The sequence below is a fragment of the Nelumbo lutea genome, chromosome 1 (assembly GCF_056320005.1).
Source record: "Nelumbo lutea isolate HS-2025 chromosome 1, American lotus-T2T, whole genome shotgun sequence".
Taxonomy (NCBI): Eukaryota; Viridiplantae; Streptophyta; class Magnoliopsida; order Proteales; family Nelumbonaceae; genus Nelumbo; species Nelumbo lutea.
In genome coordinates, this window is record NC_142684.1 from 178,836,852 (window position 1) to 178,857,447 (window position 20,596).

The window sequence follows — 20,596 nt, forward strand, 5'->3', positions numbered from 1 at the left end:
GTAGAGTTATTTTTTCCTCTGCCACGGCCTCCCCCTAAGTCACGGCCACTCCGACCAATCATGGAATTGCCACGGCCTCCACTGGGAGCATGACCACCCCCTCTTGTACTATGTCCATCCCCTCTTGTTTAACACACTTACGAGGGAATTACACAACCACAAAGAGCTCGGCAAGGTCACTGCATTCCACCTTACACCACTTGGCCACTTACAGCAGCCCTAACACCACTCAACAACTCGCAACAGCCCTACACCATTCAACAACTCACAGCAGCCCTACACCTTTCGGCTACTACACACACAGCCCTTTCTAGGTCAACAATGAACCTAGTTCTCTAGATTCCAATCAGTACTAACTTCTTGTAGGGTTTCTACCCAGAAATATCAGTAACACTAGAAGAAGAGAAAACCGACCTTCCTTTGAGAATATCAACCAACCATTCACTGCTGAAGTCACTTTCCTTGCTGAAGAAGGTTATGCGCAGCAGAGAGAGACGAGCTGTGATGTTTCTGACCTACGGCGAACCAGTTCTCTCCATTGACTGACCAGAAACAAAGGAGAAGAGTCACGAACGCTGCCGAGGTGCTTTACCAACTGAAGTAGGTCAGGAGCATGGCTCTGATACCATGTTTCGACTGGTGCTACAGTAGTCCGAACCAGAAAGAGAACAAGAAGAAGAAGAAGAGAAGAAGAAGAAGAAGAAGAAGGGTCTGTCAAAATCTGATGGACTACCCATACAGTCAACCCCCTTAATCTATATTAGACTCTAATAATCTTTACAAAGACAAAAATGCCCTTACTTAAGTCTGGGGCATAGTAACTCTAACAACACTACCACATAAGCAAGCTACTTAACAAACATAAGAACACTAAACTACCCCTATTCAGCACACTTTAACACTATGCTTATGAATTTCATCTTTCTAATAACCAGTGAAAACTATATCATTAACATATACTATCAGGGTTGCAATTTTACCTTCTCCCCTCTTCACAAACAATGTATGGTCAGACTAGCACTTCTTATAGCCTCTCTATTGTACAACTACATGAAATTTGTTGAACCAGGCCCTTGGTGATTGTTTTAGGCCATATAAGGACTTCTTCAACCTACACACATTTTTCTCATTGCCTTGAGCTCGGAAACTAGAATGTTGCACCATCTACACTACTTCAAGATCACCATTTAGGAAGGCATTCTTGATATCAAATTGATGAAGATCCCAATCAAGATTAGTGACTAAGGAGAAAAGGACTCTGATAGACTTCATCTGAGCAACGGGTGGAAAAGTCTTTGCATAATCTACTCCATACACTTGAGTAAACTTTTTGCCACTAATCGATCTTTATACCCTTCAGGAAGATCCACCAATTCCTACATACCATTTTTATGTAATGTATTGATTTCCTCTTTCATTGCATCTGTCCATTCATGCACTAAGAGAGCACCATCCACATTCTTAGGAATATGAACACTGCCAATGGGAGAAAGAAAGGCATTAACAGAAGGTAAGATGTTTTCATAAGAAACACAATGGGAAATGGGGTGCTTAGTGGTGCAAGACCTAACTCCCTTCCATTGAGCAATAGGAAGGTCTATGTCATTAGCAATAGAGGAATCAACATCAATAGGATTGGATACATCAATAGGAACAAGGGTACCTGGTTAGGTATGATCCACCCATGACGAATCTAATAGCATTGGTTGTATAGCGTCCAGATGCTCAACCGCTCTGAAACTTGGCTAAACCTATTTGTGGCGACGAAAGAAAACATAGGAGGATCAAAAAGAGGAGGGAGTTGAACCTGTTTCTCCTCACTCCTACACTCCCCCTGAGGAGAAACAGGAAAGATAGACTCACCTTCAAGGAAAGATATGTTAGACAGTGTATGCCCTTACCTCCAATCAGCTTGATGTACATTATGACATTTATTGTAAATGAATAAAGTACATATTTGATTCATGTTATATTGGTGTGTTTCTGTGTAATACTCTTAAATTGGACACTTACGAGACTCGTGTTAGTTTAGAATCTTCACAGCCGTTGGATAGATTTGGGGAGATTTATCCTACCAAGGCTGACACAGATGTACCGCCAAGTGGGTTGGGGTGGCTAGTCTCAGCTGCTAGGGTGAGACCTGAGGTACAAGTAGTGTGGGTTTTCTTAAAACCCTGAACCGGACCAAATTCCAATATTGCCCTGTACCTTGGAGACAGATGGGCAGAACTGGAATGTTACGCCTGACCCCTAGACTCAATTATGGTACTGCACTAGGTGTCGGATTGGGCTGTCTTTGATATGCCAATCAGTGAGATCCTTAGAGGGGGTCAAAACCTAGGTATGTTGGGGTAGTATAAAAATTTACCTGAGTGGGTGATCATAGTGATAGGATCAACCCCTTTGTCGGACAAAGTGAATGATCGAGGAATGCACTCTCTCTGATGGAAACCTAAACTACCGGCAATTGATTTCAAACTTGTTGAAGTTTGTTTTGTAAAATATATTTATATAGAGATATACATATATATTATGATTTCACAAAACGTTTGCAAAAGGTTTTAATTCCCGAGATCCATGTGAGTAGAGAGTGCAACACTGTACCTTGCAACCGAGGGAGAGGTCCTCTCTTGTCAGACAGTGTTTGACCATTATGGGTTGAGAGGTTAAGTGTAAGACCATTTAGGGATAATAAACCTGATGGGCTAAACTCACATCTACCCACAGTCCTTGGGCCTTCATAAGATGGTTGGACCCAAGGACCATTTAGTGTAAATGTTGGGTCCATTAGGAGAAGTTGATCCTGATCTGCAAATAAGATAAGGGATTATCCTTATCACTTAAAGAATTCAAATCCAAATAAAGATTTTGATCAAGAAACTCCTAATCAGATTGGGAGATTGACTCTTTAAGGGTTATATATAAAGAGGTGGGAAAACTAAAAAAGATATACACAATTTGACTGCTTTTTGCTTCCAGTTCTCTCTCTCTCTCTGTTCTTGCCGCCCTGCCCTGTTCGATCTCCACCTCTTGGACTGATCAAGATTCGATCTTGATGTTGTTTCTTGGTGGAATAAACAATTTTGAAGTTGTGCTCACTACCCTGTTTGATTCTTGCTGAAGAATCTAAGGTTCTTGCTGAAGAACAACTTGTTGATTCTGCTTCACCCTAAGCTGTGTCATCTTTGGGCATGAACACCTACGTTGGGAGGAGCTTTTTGTGTGGACTCCGTATCAGGTTTTCCTCTCCCTAATCTTGGTTTCAAATTTGGTCTGGTTTGTTTCAATAACAAACCTTGAAAAATGTAGTTTTTCTAAATCAAGGAATAGGATTCCCAGATAGGAGAAAGAAATTTTTGAAATTTCACCCAGCCACCCTGCATGGTTCGGCCATGCATATGATGAATCTCCCATCCCTTCAAGATACATCCATAGAAACATAGTAATTATGAGAGAGAGGATCAAAGCATTGGTACCCCTTTTGAGACATGGGATACCCCAGGAAAATGCAAAGAATAGCACGAGGATCCAATTTACCGCAAGTTGGAGATAGGTTTTGAACAAAACAACAGCAACCAAACACACGGATATGAATAGGAAACAAGAGAGCCTTAGCAAACAAGAGCTGATGTGGGGCCTTGCACTTATTCCATCAAGATGGCATGCGATTCATGAGATATGCAACACATAAGACAACCTCTAGCCATAAATGTTTTGGGACAATCGTATGAATCAATAATCCCTGGGCCACTTCAAGAAGGTGGCAGTTCTTCCTTTCCGCAACGCCATTTAGTTGGGGTTTTAAGCATATGAGTTATGATAAAGTGATCCATTCAAAGCAAAGAACTCCATGAGGTCATGATAAAAACAATTTTTTGGCATTATTAGATTGGAAGATTTGGATTTCGGTTTGAAATTAGGGGACCACATTCATTGGAAATCTTTTCTAATTTTTGGTACTTCATCTCTGGTTTGCATGGGATACACCCATGTGTATCTCGAGTAGTCATCAATAAGTGTAACAAAATACTTGTAGCCAATCTCAGAGGGTAAAGTAATTGGGCCCCAAACATTAGAATGAATAAAATGGAAAGGAAATTCAGATTTATTATTTCTTGAAGAAAAGTGACTTCTACAATATTTGCCTAATTGGCAAGTTTGACATATAAACTCTGACACTAACATTGACTTAAACAACTTCGGAAACAAAATTTCTAACAACTCAAGAAATAAATGACCAAAACGACTGTGCCATAAATAGGCATGACTCTTACTAGATCAACTCTTGGACTCTATGACTGAAAGACCAGACTTATTCTCCAGCATGTATAGCCCATCCACCATACTTTACCAATCAACTTCTTCCCTAAGGCCAAATCCTGAATTACACAAGGAAAAAGGGTTACTGAACAGTTTAATGAGTTGGTGACACTACTAATAGAAAACATTTTTTATATCTTTTGAAGGGTTACACGAGGGATAGCCCATCCCCCAACCTAGGCGCAAATGGGATTTGATCCCAAGACCCCACTACAACCAATAGGAGACCTTACCAACTAGTCGGTTGGCACCTTCCTTTTTTTTATCAATAACAACACTTTTATTAAAAGAGATAAGTAAGATACAACCAGAAAGGAGGGGTAAAATGTCTTAACCCTCCCTTTCAAACCCAAAAAAACATATTACAGAATAGCCCAAAACAAATTAGATCTTCCCACCCCTGTTTAGCCAAGGAGTCAGCCATGGAGTTGGTACTCCTCTTAGCCCATTGAAACCTTATGGTCATGTTCTAAGTTAGTTGCTTGTTTTTCTTTCTTTCATTTGAGAACTTCCACATGCTGGGAGTCACCTTCCACCAACAACTTGCTAATATTCAACTGCTTAGCCCTTTTGACTCCTACAACTGCAAGGATTTCAGCTCTCAAAGAATCCCCCCAACCTATAGGTCCTAAGAACATAGCAATAATTTTCCCTTCTTCGTTCCTAAAAATACCACCTATGCCCAAAGGGCCTGGATTTCCTTCACTACTACCACCAAAGTTCAATTTGATGAAACCCAAGTCTAGTGGAGTCCAAACAGCTCTGATATCACTAGACATAGGAGCTGACCAAGCCACTTCTTTCTAGTTTCTAATGATGTCTCCTACTGAATAGGCTTCAAAAAGCTTCAACGACTTGACCCAATGAGCAACCCTGACATATACAAGTTCTATGAGGGCTTCCCTGCTTTTCTCTTTTTCATGAAATAATCTTTGATTTCTTTCTTCCCAGACCGTCCAACAAACAGCAACTCTAGCGCATCTCTACAAAATTTTACCTCTTTTCTTTAGACCCCTCACTGGAGTGGAGCTAAACAAGCTATGCACACTTGAAGGGGAGGGCCACCTGCAACCAAATAAAGAAAAGAACCAACACCAAATATTTGAAACAAAAGGGCAAGAGACAAGCAAGTGATAGCAGCTTTCACCATTCTTCTTACATAAGATGCACCAATGTAGGGATAAACACCAATTAGGCCTTTTCTTTTGAAGTAGGTCACAAGTGTTACACTTCTCTAGGATTACTTCCAACCAAAAAGCACCTACCCTAGGAGGGATGGGGCTACCCCAAACTTCCCAAACTGGAAAAGGAGGTCCAGGTACCGGACTAGACTGTGTCAATGCTTTGAAGGAGGAGCAGGAGAAGATACCCGAGGGAACAAGAGACCACACCTTGGAGTCCACAATGGAAGGTTCAAGGACTACTTCATCTAAGATTTTAAGCAGATTCGAAATGGGTTCCAACTAGTAGCGGAATTAGACAAGTTAGCAAATGTTGCTATTGGTTCATTTTTAAACCTAGACAGAGCAAACAAAGAGGGAAACTACTTTTTCAAGGGAAAATCCCCCACCCAAGTGTGTTCCCAAAAAAGTACAGACAAACCAGAACCAAGATTGTACCTGATAAATGGAATAAAAGACTGTAGGACAGCATGAATCGACTTAGGATTATTTTAGCCCTAGATGATAGTCCCGGATCCCAGCCATCTACCTCTTGCCCATGAATACTTAGGATTATTTTAGCCCACAAATTTTCTTTTTTCTTTGGACCATCTCCATAACCATTTCCCTAAAAGAGCTTCATTCTTCTTCTGTAGATTTCCAAGCCCTAGTCCCCCTTCACTTTTAGGTCTTGTAACTAGATCCCACCTAACTTTATGGTCCTTTCTCTCCTCCCCAAGTTCCCATAAAAAGTCCCTCATTAATTTTTCCAACTCCCTACAAACTCCTTTTGGGATTCTGAACACCAACAAGAAATATACTAGAAGGTTTGCCAAAGTTGACTTAATCAGTGTTATCCCGCCCCCCAGAGACAAGTAGTTCTTCTTCTAGGAAGCTAGCCTTTTAGTGAACTTGCCAATCACCGGATTCCAAAAGCTCCTTTTTCTGGGATCGTCTCCCAAAGGAAGCCCTAAGTACTTCAGTGGCCAATGAGTTATCTCACATCCTAACACTCGAGCCCTTTCCTCCACCTCTCCCTCACTCATAGTAATACCAATCACACAACTCTTACCCAGATTTACCTTGAGGTTGGTCATTTGTTCAACCCTAATCGCCATCTTCATATTGCACACCCAGCTAATCTCCTTTCCATCACAAAACAAAATTGTGTCATCTACAAATTGTAGGTAAGTGACCGAAACCCTATCCCTCCCCACTCTCCAACCACTTATCAGATCTCTGGAGTCTACCCTCTCAATAAGCCTCCCTAGCACTTCAGAATAATGGCTGAAAAGGGGAGAGAGGGTCCCCTTGCCTAATACCCTGCATAGCTGGAAAGTGATCCACCACCTTGCCATTTACTAACACAGAATAATGGCAAGTCCTAATGCACCTTTTAATCCACTTACACCACCTTTGCCCAAAACCACAAGACTCTAGCACTTCCAACAATAGAGACCAATCAACCAAATCATATGCCTTCTCCAAGTCCAACTTACACACTAGCCCTATCTCACCTCTACTTCTGTAGTCTTCCACACTCTCATTTGCAATTAAGATTAGTCAACAATTTGTCCACTCGTCACGAAGGCACCTTGGTTATGGGAGATGATCAAGGGGAGCACCTCTCTAATTCTTCTGGATAACACCTTAGTAATGATCTTGTAGAGGCTATTAACTAAACTGATGGGTCTGAACTCTTTAGGATGAGAAGCCCCAACCTTCTTCGGTATTAAAGCAATAAAAGTAGAATTCAAGCCTGGGTTTATCACATCTCTTTCAAAGAATTCCAAGAACATTGATTGAATGTCAGCCTTAATTATCTCCCAACAATCTTGATAAAAGGCCATCAGGGCCCGGGGCTTTGGATCTATCCATAGAGAATGGCTTCTCTGATTTCTTCCAAATCAAACTCTCTTTCCAGCCACAACATCAACTCATTGGGGAGCTTAGGTCAATCCAACCCTTCAATCCTTAATCTCTTTTGCAAAGGCTTTCTAAAGATGGATTTAAAGTGTTCCACAAAAGCCCCGGCAATCTCTTGCTGTTGTGTTAAAACAGTCCCATCAACAACCAGCTTAGATATGGTGTTCTTCTTTCTTCTGCCATTGGCCATTGCATGGAAAATCTTTGTATTCCTATCTCCTTCCTTCACCCATTTGTGTCTAGATTTTTTTCTCCAACTTACTTCTTTGAAGATTATGTCCTCCAGGCTCTTCTTTAACTCCCACCTCATTTCTTTATCTCGGCCCCCAAAACATCCTCTTTCTTCCTTAGCATCTAACTCCTCTATTTTACTCATCAAGTGTTGCTGCTTCTCTTCTAGCCTACCAAAATGGAGAGAATTCCATTCCTTAATTTTGACCTTAAGCTCTTTCAGCTTCCAATGGAATTTCATCCCTTCCCAATTGACTTTCGGGTTGCTTTCATTCCACCAAGTTTTCACTTGTCTTTGAATTCCAGGTGAAGTAGCCACATATTTTCAAACCTGAAGGGAGAGGGCCCACTACCACCAATATCAGACTTACCAATCATTATTGGCCAATGATCAGAAGTAACTCTGGGTAGAGCCCTTGACACCAGATCTCCCCAATGCTCCTCCCAGTCTATGGTGAACAAGAATCTATCTAATTTGGAGCAAATAGGTTCAGCTTAAAGATTAGACCAAGTGAAATTATTCCTTTAACTTAAAAGCATTAATGAACTCATTGAACTTCCTCATACTGGTAGTGCTTCTTTGTCTCACCTTATTGCTCTCTTCAATGAAACGTATCACATTGAAATCCCCTCCCACAGACATCTAATATCTCCCAATTCCTCCCAAAGCTCCTTCCTTTGTTTGTAATCATTGGGACCATATACATTGGTAAGGACCCACTCAAATCCATTTGACACCTACTTAAATTTGACAGAAATTGAGAACCTTCCCACTAATTCTTCCACTCCCTCCACTATTCATCCTTCCACAAAGTAATTAACCCTCCAGATGAGCCCCAGGAGGGGCTCATAACCCACCTCAGTCCATTCACTCTCCACACACTTCTAGCCCACCTTTTGTCAAAAGTCATAAGTTTAGATTCCTGAATTAAAACAATGTCTGAATTTTCTTTCTTTAAAACTTCCTTTATTAAGGCTCTTTTTCTTACACCCCCCAATCCTCTCACATTCCAGCTTATAATCTTCACTCCTTCCACAGCTCTACCTAGCCCCACTCCCTTTTCTTCTAGTAGCCTCCTTTTCTTCCCCCCCCCCCCTTTCCTCACTCTAGTCACTGTGCTCATGTCCACTTCCAACTTTAATTTCTCAGCTTCGCCTAGCCTTCTCTTCCTCCTATTCCCGCCATCTTTTTCAGCCCGTAAATACCCTTTCATCTCGTTTAGGATTTTCACCTTACAACCTAACTTTACTACAAATTCAGCTAATGACTCTACTTCTTCCTCTCCCTTCTCTTCCTTTTCCCCCCCTACCTCACTCCTATTCCCCTCCTCCTCCATCTTACCACTGTCCACCTTAGTTTCCCCTTTGGTTAATTCATTTCGATATGGTCTCCCCACCTTTTCACCCCCCTCCTATAACTTCCCAACCTCCTCAATATCAGCCTCTGGCCCTTGGGTATTCAACAAAGGGGCACGGTTGGGATCTGAAAGGCAAACATCACAGGCAGAGCAAACATTAGTATCTAAAACCGAAACCACGGCCATACCTGGGACTGAAAGAGAAGGAGAAGAGACATCCAACTAGGTAAGTCCATTCACTCTTCGTGTAGGGCTTATCTGGTCGGCACCTAGGCTAACTTCATCCTTGTTCGTACCTCCAAGGCTCTGTCGTTCATCTCCGTCTGTGCCGTCTCTGCTCGAATTATGATGAGCAGCCAAAGTCCTCTTGTAGGTCCCTTGTCTTAAGTTACTCTCCTGGTTTGGTTCTCCCTTACTTGGTGTTAGATTTTCCCCCTCATCTTCTAAGGCATGCTCGACAACGTTCAGCCCTCCGCACCTAGTGGAGGATTTGTGCAAGAAAGGATCCTCTACAATGTGCTCTAAGAAAAGGATATCAATATTCAGGGCATTTTCCAACTCTCCTTGATGATCTTCCCACTAAAGTTCAACTTCAACATCTAAGTTTGACATCTCCTCTGAACTGTCGCAACTTACCCATCCGCCGTCCTCGTCTTCATAGCCTTCCTTACCCCCCCGGAGTACCTCGGGTTTGGCCTTTCTCGTTCTGATCCGACCTGGTCTCCTTCTCTGTGTTTTGTCACCGGTAACCAGCCCAACTTCCTCTTCGATAAGCTCTGGTTGCCTGAAGAAAAAATTCGGTTCCCAGGGGTTGAGCCACGTGAAGAAGAAGATAGACCCATATTCTTGTCTATCAACAGCTGAGTAGAGATTCGACTCACGTGACCACTAAAGTGGTCACTTGAGTCCAAAAGCTGATTGTGGACCTTAAGCTCGGTGAGAACCACCCGACCTAGAAATGGACCAGTTGGTTCAAAGAGTGGTGCGTAGCTTGAACTTAGTCTTGGGCAGAACCCCCCATCCCTGGTCTGATCTGGTTACCCCTATGACCAAGTCCGCATAGGACAAAACAGCGGTAGAGTTGTTTTGGTTTTCAAAAAAATTTGAAAACTTTTCCACAAATGCCTCTTTGCTTTTGGCCTTCGACTTTTCAGCTTCCTCTTTCATAGAAACCTTCACTCCAACGGCTGCCACATGTCCAAACTTCCTTCGCTCAAACCTACCAATTGTAATCCATCTTGCCACATCATCATCTCCCTCAAGCTTCGACCTCTCCAGCCACTGCAACGTTTCAACTTCCGAACTCACCCAGACTTTATACCAATAGCCTTCTACACATATTTGTACTACCCTTGGAACTTCCTCAGGCTTCATTCCAGCAACTCTCAAGTGTGTTGCCCTCAAATCTGTGGTCTTATACGACAGAAGAACACCGCCCATCGCCTGCACCAGATTCTCCAAGGTTGATTTTTGCCAGAGGTGAAAGGGTAAAACCAGCAGCTTCAGTATAAAGCTTCCATCTACAGCAGCAACCTCATTTGAAAGAGGACACCAATTTTCAATTCTTACAAGACCTTCACTCGTTTCCAACATAGTGAAATCAATCAACAACTCACCCACATCAAGGACTGCTTTCCTATCGTTGAAAAGAATAAGAATGATCGTTTGGTTCAATCCAAGTTCCGTTGTCACCTCTTCTAGCAGCCCCTTCCAGTCCTTCACCTCCTCCCTCAGATAAGATGTATTTCTTTTCCCAATTTCCTTTCTCCCCATCCAATGCAACTCTTGGTACTGGGATAGTAAACGCCACAATTGGCTTTCCTTGGGTTCCCACTATGTATTCTAAGCCCAGCTTCTCTAGTCTCTTTCTTCTTTCTGTCATCTCTTCTTTCTTACTCTGTCCACCAACTACTCTCTTTGTTTGTACCTTCACTACCTTTGATTCCTTACTGACTATTCTCCTATGTAGAGCATTAGCCACCGTTGTCCATCCTTGCTGCCGAACATCTTCATGGATAACTAATATATGTCTCTTCCTTTTGTCAAACTTCTCTTCCAAGGTAACAAAACAAACACTAGAGTCTTCCTTCTCTCAGTTGTGTAGTGTCTCCTTGCCAGCCTTAGTGTACCTTCCCACCTTTCACTCCAACTCACCTGGCCAACGGCACCATCTAGGAAACTCTGAAACCACGAAACGGCATCTCCCACTAACAGAATTGTTCCTTTCTTTCCTTCTCTGATCTTAATCGTAAGCTCCTTTTGGTAAAAAGTCTCCTCCAGCAACAGTTCCTTTCATTCTATTCTCAACACTTCTCTCCACTTACCGGCTGGTGAGAAACCTTCATGTCCTTCGAACACCATTCTCTCCTCTCCTCTTGTATTGGCTTTACATGTCATTTCCGGTTGGCACCTTGCACTAACAGAAAACAAATTGATGGGTAATTTTGGAACATGCAAAACATTAGAAAGGTTAAGGCCAAAGGGAAGGGAAATGGTTCCTTGACCAACAATGCTGGAGAGTGAGCCATCAGTTAGTCTTACTTTATCCCTCCCAAAGAGAAAATGATAGGACTGAAATTAACTTGACATACAGTCATATGGTTCGATGTGACAAAATCAATTATCCAAGAAGAGTTAGGGGAATGAGAAGACAGATGGAAAGTTGTAGCAAAGTTACCTAATATAAACGCAAATGAAGTCGAGGGAGGAGAGGCAAAATCCATTTGACGAATTGCCCTACCATATACCTCCAAATGGTTACAAAAGGAATTAATAATATTCTCCCGAGGATCAAAACCAGAGGGGTGCGTCAGGGTCACAATAGTAGTAGATGGATGAGTCTCTTGAGAGGCCATGTTTGTTGCATTGAACTTCCTTGGGCCTTGTTGTTCTTGTTTTTTATTCCGATATGAACCTTGTTTCTTACTCAGCTCCCGAGCCCACTTCGGTTTCCCATGAAGATCCCAGCAAGTATCACATGTGTGTTGAGACTTCTGACAATGGGTTCACCGTAGTTTGTCCTTATCACCCACCCTTTTCTGAGAGTCCCCCTTCTTAAAGGAATTTCTCCCGCCTGTAGCAACATTCCCTTTTGCTACCAAAGCAATCAAATCTCCCTTAGAGTGATTCATCAAGTTTCTTTTGCTTTCCTCTAACTATACTAGGGCATATGCCTCTTGGATAGATGGAAGAGGCCTATAAACCTTTGCATCTTCATCACACTTCTAGTTCAAACGCTGACAATGGTCCAACTCCTTCCAGATGGAAGTTAGGTACAAGTAGTGCACGAAAAGGCTTCTCTCCCCCTATTTACAAGTAGATGACTGCCTATAACTGATAAATCTTTGCATAGTGACACAGTTTAGAATAGGTTGACTTTGCTTGTCCCAGATCTCGTAAGCCGTTTCAGCCCACACAAAATTACTTCTCACTTGAGGTTGCATAGACACTAAAAGCCATAACATTACCATGTTATTTTCCTGGTTCCACCTGGCATGTTCTACACTCCCGAAATTAGGTTCTTTAATTTTCCCATTTATGTACCCTATATTTCCTCTTGCAGTTATATACAGTTTGATTCCCTTTGACCATTCTAGGTAATTTAGTCCATCCAAGGTATAACAACCATAGGGAAGGACAAATCTATACCCCCACTCATCCCATTCTGCATTGAGGAAACACCAGATGTGGCAGAGTCTTCAATACTCATGATAACTGCTTCAGGTCACACCTAAACAGCCACATAAACTGAAGGGCAGTACAGTCCAACACCACAACAGATTTATTTTTCCACAGTCCACAAGATTCTCCCCTTCACACAATGTGCTACTGCTGGGGAATTACAGTACTGCACCAAGAAACTGTGGAACAACAAACCTTTTTTGACCTAAAGAAACCCTACAATCTTCAAAAATATTACCTTACTGTTGTTGCAACACAGGTCACCACCGACCTACAATCCCATCACAAGTCCGTTGTTACAGCACACACAGGTCATCCCCAACCTACAAACACATCACAAGGATCACATGATCCACGGAGGGGAAAAAACAGGTGCTGATCACCTCACATCAGTCAGCCGAACCCATTACAGGTTCTGTCTTGGTACACTACCAAGAAAAAAGGTAAAAAAAAAAACTTCTCAGATCAGCGCAATGCTGTTCTCAGGCTTCTCCAAACAAAAAACAGCAACCGGTGAAGAAAAAACACTTGATCGATCTCCCTCTCAGATCTAATAAACCTGCTCGGATACCATATTAAACAGAAAAGAGAAGGTTGAAGGGAGAAGAGAGGAGAGAAGAGAGAAGAGAAGAAGAAAGACGTTTGAGAGCCAAAAGATTGAGCTTATATTAGGGCGACCATAATATAATGATAGATTACAACTGTACCCCTGCGGTACTAATACTGACATAAACAGACATAAAACAGCCATTTAACAGATTCCAGTCTTGAAATTCGTGTTTGTACACGTCACAATAAAAAAAATACAAAACTGAACCAAGTCTGCATTCTCACTTGTTGACGAAATTGCATTTACATTATGGCATATGCTTTTTGCACTCATACCAAACACAGCCTAAGGGGCAAACTAAAGCAAAACAACAAGAAAACAATTGCAGCCAATAGACGTAGTATCAAATGTTAAATCAGTACAACTACTATTATACTCCAAATAAATCATTAACATTGCTAAACTCCAAACAAAATAATTTGTTCGCATACCTTAAATCTCAGTGCACGATTTCCCATTTCACCAGGATCGCCATAGCAAATATCGACTAACTTCAAAACTTCATATTCACCAGGTTGAATGTCGGATTCACACTGAGAACCTACTTTTTTCTTAGATGCCCTCGAACAAGACCTTCGTGTTCTTTCCATATCTCTAACCACATACCTTTTGCAAAGTTTTTCCCATTCCTTCAATAGGTCAAGAAAATCCTCTGCAGTTTCATTCCTAATCTGTAAAAAGAGCATAGAAAGATAAGTAATACCGTCAACAGTTTATGCATATTATTTTTTTTTAGATACATAACAATCACATTTAATTCATTTGTATAAAAGAATATGCAAATTTTTAGTTTGGAACCAGTGAAGAGACAAAGGGTATACTTGTGTTTCTGGATGATTTAGCCTTAAGCTTTCACATGCATTTACATTAAAATCAACAGCCCATCTCTGCAAAGAAATGTACAAATATTAGAATAAATAATGATGCCACAAGAATGAAACCTCATCCCTTTGCTTGATAAAATTGTAAAACCACAGGCTGACAGCTGCAATAATGCAGGTTTAAGTCTGTACACACACACACACACACTAAAGATTGTATCTGAAAGATTACCGTCACGAGATTTACACCAGAAAGTTTAGCACCAAGGCATAGTCCAGTTGACATTCCACCACAACCAGAATACAGATCCAGAAGTGCCAGCTCTGATTTTTCTGGTCCATAGTCCAGTCTTTTGTCCAAATAAGGCATAGTGTCATTCTTCTTAAATATCTTAGGGAAACCAGAGGAAGATAGACCACTGCTTTCAGCAGAAATATCTGAAGCAAAGAGGAAAATTACATAGGTCCAGAAATGAGCAACCAATAAAAATAATTACTAAACACGAAACATGGATTTTGGCAACCTAAAAGCATTAACTAAACCATCTTATTTGGACACCACATAAAATGGAATCATTTTATTATTTTTATCCCATTTTAATACACACTAGCAGGACCTCGAATGGATCCATTTCAGATTGTTAAGAAAAAAAAATGTAAATGAATTCATTTTAGATAAAACATGAGTGAACCTCATTGCAATATTTTATTACTACCCTGAAATGGACCCACTTGAGATTGTTTGAGTACTCTAATGTAAGGGAAACCCAAAATGAAAAATGTCTTTTTCTTCATACCATCTATTGTAAATAAACAAATAAAAAGGAAAAAAGAAAAGGGACAGGAAAGGCCCCATCATCATCATCTAAGCCTTATCCAAATTATATGGGGCTGGCTGCATGAATTCTGTTTTGCAAAACTAGCATGAGCACAAAAAGACAACTCAGACTCCATGACCATAAAGAATTTGGCAATGGCTTTAATGCCAGCTGCCAACCTGATGCAGTCCTCCTTTATCCAGGCTTAGAACTAGTGGTTTAAGACAAACTCACACTGATGGAATTAAAGCTAGATTTTTTTGGTAGAAAAGCTAGATATATTCAACATCTTTAAAAACAAGATTGTGCAAATCAGACATAACGTTCAGCAAGTTCTGGTAAACATAAGAACACCTAGACTCTCTACAATGGAGCTTTCTAATTTAGTTGATTGAATGTTTAAATTAGTCTTATTATAATAGGATTAGCTTCTGGCAGTTATTGGTTTTAGCAATGATCTAAGAACTTACATAGTGTAAGTACATGTAAGTAACCATCAAAGAACCTGCAATGAAGACCACACTAACATACATATAGCCACCGCAAAACCCATAATGAAAGTTATGTCCATCGCTAGAGCAAGTGAGATTGCACAACCAGAAACCGAAATCGCAGACTCACACGTCCCCTAAAACTCAGAAAACCTGCAATGAAACTTGCAACATCACACTTATCCTCCCATCAGCAGCGATGCCACTTAGAGCATATGACTGCAAATGGAGATATTGTGCTAACAGCGACAAGTTCAGAACACTACAATGCGAGTAATGAATCATGTGATACCACCGCAAAAGATATCAAATACCGCACTTACGATAGAGTCCATGCACTATCACATCTGCTTTGTTGTCTAACCAGACATCGCAAAAGGTCATTAAAATGACACCTGGTGCAGCAGCGATATCGGGTCGTTTGCAATGCCATTTGTAGATACTTAGACACCTCCTTTAGAGACATCATTCCACGTGACCACAAGTGAGCTTCTAGAAAGGGCTGTAGCTACATGCGGACTCTAAACTCTGAAGATAGGGATTCCAGATCCTAAGAGATTCTCATGGGCACGTGGCAAAACCCTAAGCGGATTACCTGTTTTATACCTAATGAATTTTAACCGCATTTCCAAAGCAGGAAATTTTCCCCCTATCGTCTTCCCTATTCCCTCTCATAGCTACACCCCCCTCTCTCTATAAATAAGGGAGGCTCGAAGCTCTCCACACGAGATCACCCCATAAGAGTGCTACAAGAACCCTAGCAAGCCAGCCTCCTACCTCTTTCAGTGTTCCTCTCTCTTTAGCCCTTCCCCTTACACCCTCGCCCGATCTTCCAATCATCCACCATCCTTCAAGTAGACATCCACCGTACCCTTACCCTTTAGCCAACACATAGCAACCAATTGGGGCTTTTGGCACCGAATGGGACAAGACATGCTAAATTTTCTAGAGAACAAGCCATGGTATAAATGCTCGTCAATTATAGTAGCTGACAGACAAAAAATATTGTATTGAAAGTTTAAGTTTGTTTAGTTATGCGTGTAATTGGTGCTTGATGCTCTTAAAGTGATGGGAGAGAAAGGATCCACTACGTGTACACCAATGACAAGGTGGAAGGAATTCAACAATGAGGTGCAAAAAAATACTCATAATTGAGGAGAGAATGGTAAAACAAGAGGTTGTATGTGAAAATTCAAGTGGCATCTTGGGGTGATCACGGGCTAGAATGGACAGAGCCAAGCCAGGCATTGGGCCTATGCCTTTAAATTAATATGTATAATGTTTTATATTATAATGCATATAATATATGTAATACAGTATATGTTATATTGTATATGAATATAAATATTATATATAATAAATTTATGTCATGTATAATATTTATGCATATAATATATCACAAAAATAAAATAAAACATACTATATATGTATATAAAATATATATAATATATAAATATTGTGGGTAGGGCCTAAAGTATTGGGCCCAATAATTATTTCAAATGACAATAATAATTTCAGTATCCTTATCAAACCACAACACATTAACAAAGATAAGTAATCAAAACATGGTGTACTAATGGATTTAAATTTTGTACTTCATTTCATTGTTAATTAAAATACTTCTTATTTATCATATTAACTTTTGTTTAATAATATAATTATATTATGTTAGGAATATGTGCAAAATTTTCAACAAATTTTTATGTTTTTTATAATTTTTTGTTTCTAACTATTTTTAAAATTTTTATTGTATAATCATGACATCGTTGATTGACCCATTTCACCCAAACAGTTGAGCCATTAACCACAACTTATATGAAAAAACCATTTTGTTTTTGAGTTGGTTTAATTTCTTTAATTCATTTTCATCATTAATAAAAATAATTCTTATTTGTCATAGTTATTTTTGTTTAGTATGATGAATACATAATAATAGAGATGTACCCCAAATATTTTCTACAAATTTTCTACGTTTTTTAACAATTTTTGTCTCTACCATTTTTAAAAATTTTATTATTTAATTATGGCATGATAGATTGACCTATTTGACATAAAAGGTTGAAGTATCAATCCACCACTTGAATAGGAATATAGTTTTGTTTCTAGGTTGGTTTTAAATTTTGTATTTCATTTCCGTCATTAATAAATAGTTTCTTATTTGTCATACTTATTTTTGTTTAATATGATAAATATATAATATTCGAGTTATGCCCAATTTTTTTACAAAAAACATATATTTTTTTTGTAATTTAATTGTATTTAAATTTTTATTATTTAACTATGACACAATAGGTTGACTGATTTCACACAGTTAGTTGAACTAATTACCCACCACCCAAACAGAAGAATGGTTTTGTTTTCATGTTGGTATTAGATACATAGGTTTTGTATTGTTAAAAATTATTGGATATATATTTAATTAGTAGAATTTATTGGTAAGAAACAAAAATGCTTCAAATAATTAGAGAGAAAGGGAATTAACACCTTAAATATAGGACTTAGTGCGAGGGAATAGAATGAAGTGAGAAGTAGTAGGGACCAAATTCAAAAGTATGGGATGTTTTAGTCAAGAAAATGTCCACAAAGCTCATTTATTTAATATGCCTCCAAGTATAGGATTTAATGAGAGGGAAAAATGGGAGTTAATATCTTAATTTAGGACTTAATGACAGGGAATAGAATCAACTTATCAGTACTTAAAATTATGTTTTTGCCCTCATAATAAAGAATAACCAAATTCAAAAGTAAGGGTATTTTAGTTCAAAAAAATTCCAGAATCTAAACCTTATTCCTACTTTTAAAAGGAGTACAGATTTAGGGCCTATTGTCCACTTAAATGGACTTTTTATATCAATAATTATGAAATTTCATTAATAAGAGAGAAACAAGGAGTTAATGGGATGAGAATATGTGACTTCCAATTTCTGAAAATGTCATCAATTGAAAAGTCAGCAAATATATCCAAGGATTTTAACCAATGAGCCACTCTAATGGTGATGGTCTCTACATCTCTCCTTGTCCAAGAAAATTCTGGACTTTCTTTCTTCCCATATCGTCCAACTTATAGCAGCCCTGGTGCATCTCCACATTATCCTTCCCCGTTTCTTTGGTCAAATGAAAGTTGTTGAGGCAAATAAACTTTGCACATTCAGTGGGGAGTCCACCTACATCCAAACAAAGGAAGACACTATTCCCAAATATATATAAAAAAAGGGCAAGAGATTAATAAGTGATAGCAAGTCTCACCATTGGCTTTGCACAGGACACACTAGTAGTGAGGGGATAAGCACCACTTAGGTCTCTTTCTTTGGAGCAAGTTACAGGTATTTATTCTTTCAAGGAAAATTTCCCAGCAAAAAGCTCCAACTCAGGAGGGATAGGCTTCCACCTATAGGACTAGGCCTACATATCTAAAAATAAAAAGTTTTATAAGATGTTACTGATCAAAAAAAAAAGTTTTATAAGCTGTGATTGGGAGTAGTTTAATAACCTACTCCCAATCCAGAAAACTTTAAACCTTCAATACACCAGCTGCAAAAATAAACACAAATAAACTTGCTCTATAATTAATACTGAACAAATCATGGCCTCTTCATAAACTAGATATCAAGAAAGAATTCTTACATGGTGAGTTGAAGGAAGCATATGTTCTTACTCTTCTTGGGTTTAGTCTTCCAGGATAGGAAGGAAAAGTTGAAAGCTAAATAATGTAATATATGGTCTCAAGCAATCTCCAAAATCATGATTTGACAAGTTTAGTTTGAAAATTCAGCAACTGTGATTCACCAGAAATCAAACTAACCATACCTTGTTTGTTAGGAGGATGGACACATCGAGTACAATTCTCATTCTTTGCATAGATGACATAACCATTGCAAGGGAAGATCTCAAGGAAATTTAGATCTTGAAGCAATACCTAGTAAAGGACATTGATGATATAAAGGATCTAGGTTAATCAAGGTGCTCTATTGGCATTCTCAAGACCTATGGACATGGTTATTCTACAAGAGAAGAATTAATGGTTGAATTACATGGTTTAAGACAGGGCAGATCCCTCAACTACAAAAAATATAATAGTGGATGGTGAATTAAAGGTAGCAGTGAGCTAGTTCAAGAATAACACCACAGAAACTTGGAAACATAGATACCTTACGGGGGAAGTTAGAAAGGTGGCTACTGATTTTAATGTAACCGTTCACTGGACACACAGATCAGCCAACAGCAAAGCTGATGCCTTGGCTAGACAAGGAGTAAACAGGGAACAATTATTTCAGGGAGTATGTCATTCTTCTAACAATTTACAAAATTTGTGATAGTTAGTATATTATTTGTAAGAACAAAAGACCAACTGATGTGCTTACCAAGGCAGTAGAGAAGTTAAAATTGTCTAATATACTCCTTGCCATTAACTGCCAATTTTATTATTTATGGAAAAAGAATGTAAGCATACAAGAGTGTGCTTTCCCAGCAGCACCAAAGATCCCTGCAGGTGTCTGATACCAACCCAAATAAACCCTTTATGCAAACATTCTAGTTAGCTGCATCTCCAATGGTTATCCCCCAATATACATTGATCCTGTGTACCCCTGGCTTAGCTAGAATGCCTGCCAAATTGTTTCCCTCCCTTGAGATCCATCAACCTGAACTCTCTTACCAACTTCTGATACTCCTTAATAGGTTCCCTATATTTCCATGCGCCCGGATTGCTATTGGCTATGGCATTCACTGTTATGCTTGATTCTCCTGCCATGAAAAAATTTTCTAATGCACTTGCCAAGCTTGGCATTTGAGATATTTAAAAAGCAGCTTGAGAGGAAGTGTCAATAGATATGGTGTGAGTACTGCATTAGCGTAATTCTATTACATACTCTAATGAGGGTATTAAAGTCATTGTATTCTTCTTTCTTTGAACAAGATTAAAGATAGACTGTCATTCACACATCCAAGCCTGTTCCCTCTTTCTCCTAAAATTCTCCATCTTCTTTTTTGTCATAGCAATAAATTGATAACACAAATAATTCACATCATTGTAACTTAAGTTTCAAACCACTATAATGAACATACCATCTAAAATAGTAGTAAATGTGGAATAGTCCACTGAGTATTTCATATCGTAATATAAGTCACACGGTGGCATGTATCTTGGTTTCAAATCTACCTGCCACAAAGAACCAAGTTAC

General features: G+C 39.5%; 1 protein-coding gene across 6 annotated transcripts in view; it reads right to left on the reverse strand.

Moving 5' to 3' along the window:
* Positions 1–20,596, reverse strand: part of LOC148879505 (DNA (cytosine-5)-methyltransferase 1-like) — a 171,442-nt gene that overhangs the window by 94,598 nt on the left and 56,248 nt on the right. For all 6 annotated transcript variants that reach the window (XR_016104257.1, XR_016104258.1, XM_088961046.1 and 3 more), the window contains 4 exons: positions 20,481–20,574; positions 14,340–14,545; positions 14,108–14,173; positions 13,718–13,957 (listed from right to left, as the gene is read on the reverse strand). Coding sequence is in view for 4 of the 6 variants with exons in the window: in XM_088961046.1 (XP_088817172.1) it covers positions 13,718–13,957; positions 14,108–14,173; positions 14,340–14,545; positions 20,481–20,574 (606 nt within the window). In the remaining 2 variants the exon portion in view is untranslated. The remainder of the gene's footprint in view (positions 1–13,717; positions 13,958–14,107; positions 14,174–14,339; positions 14,546–20,480; positions 20,575–20,596) is intronic.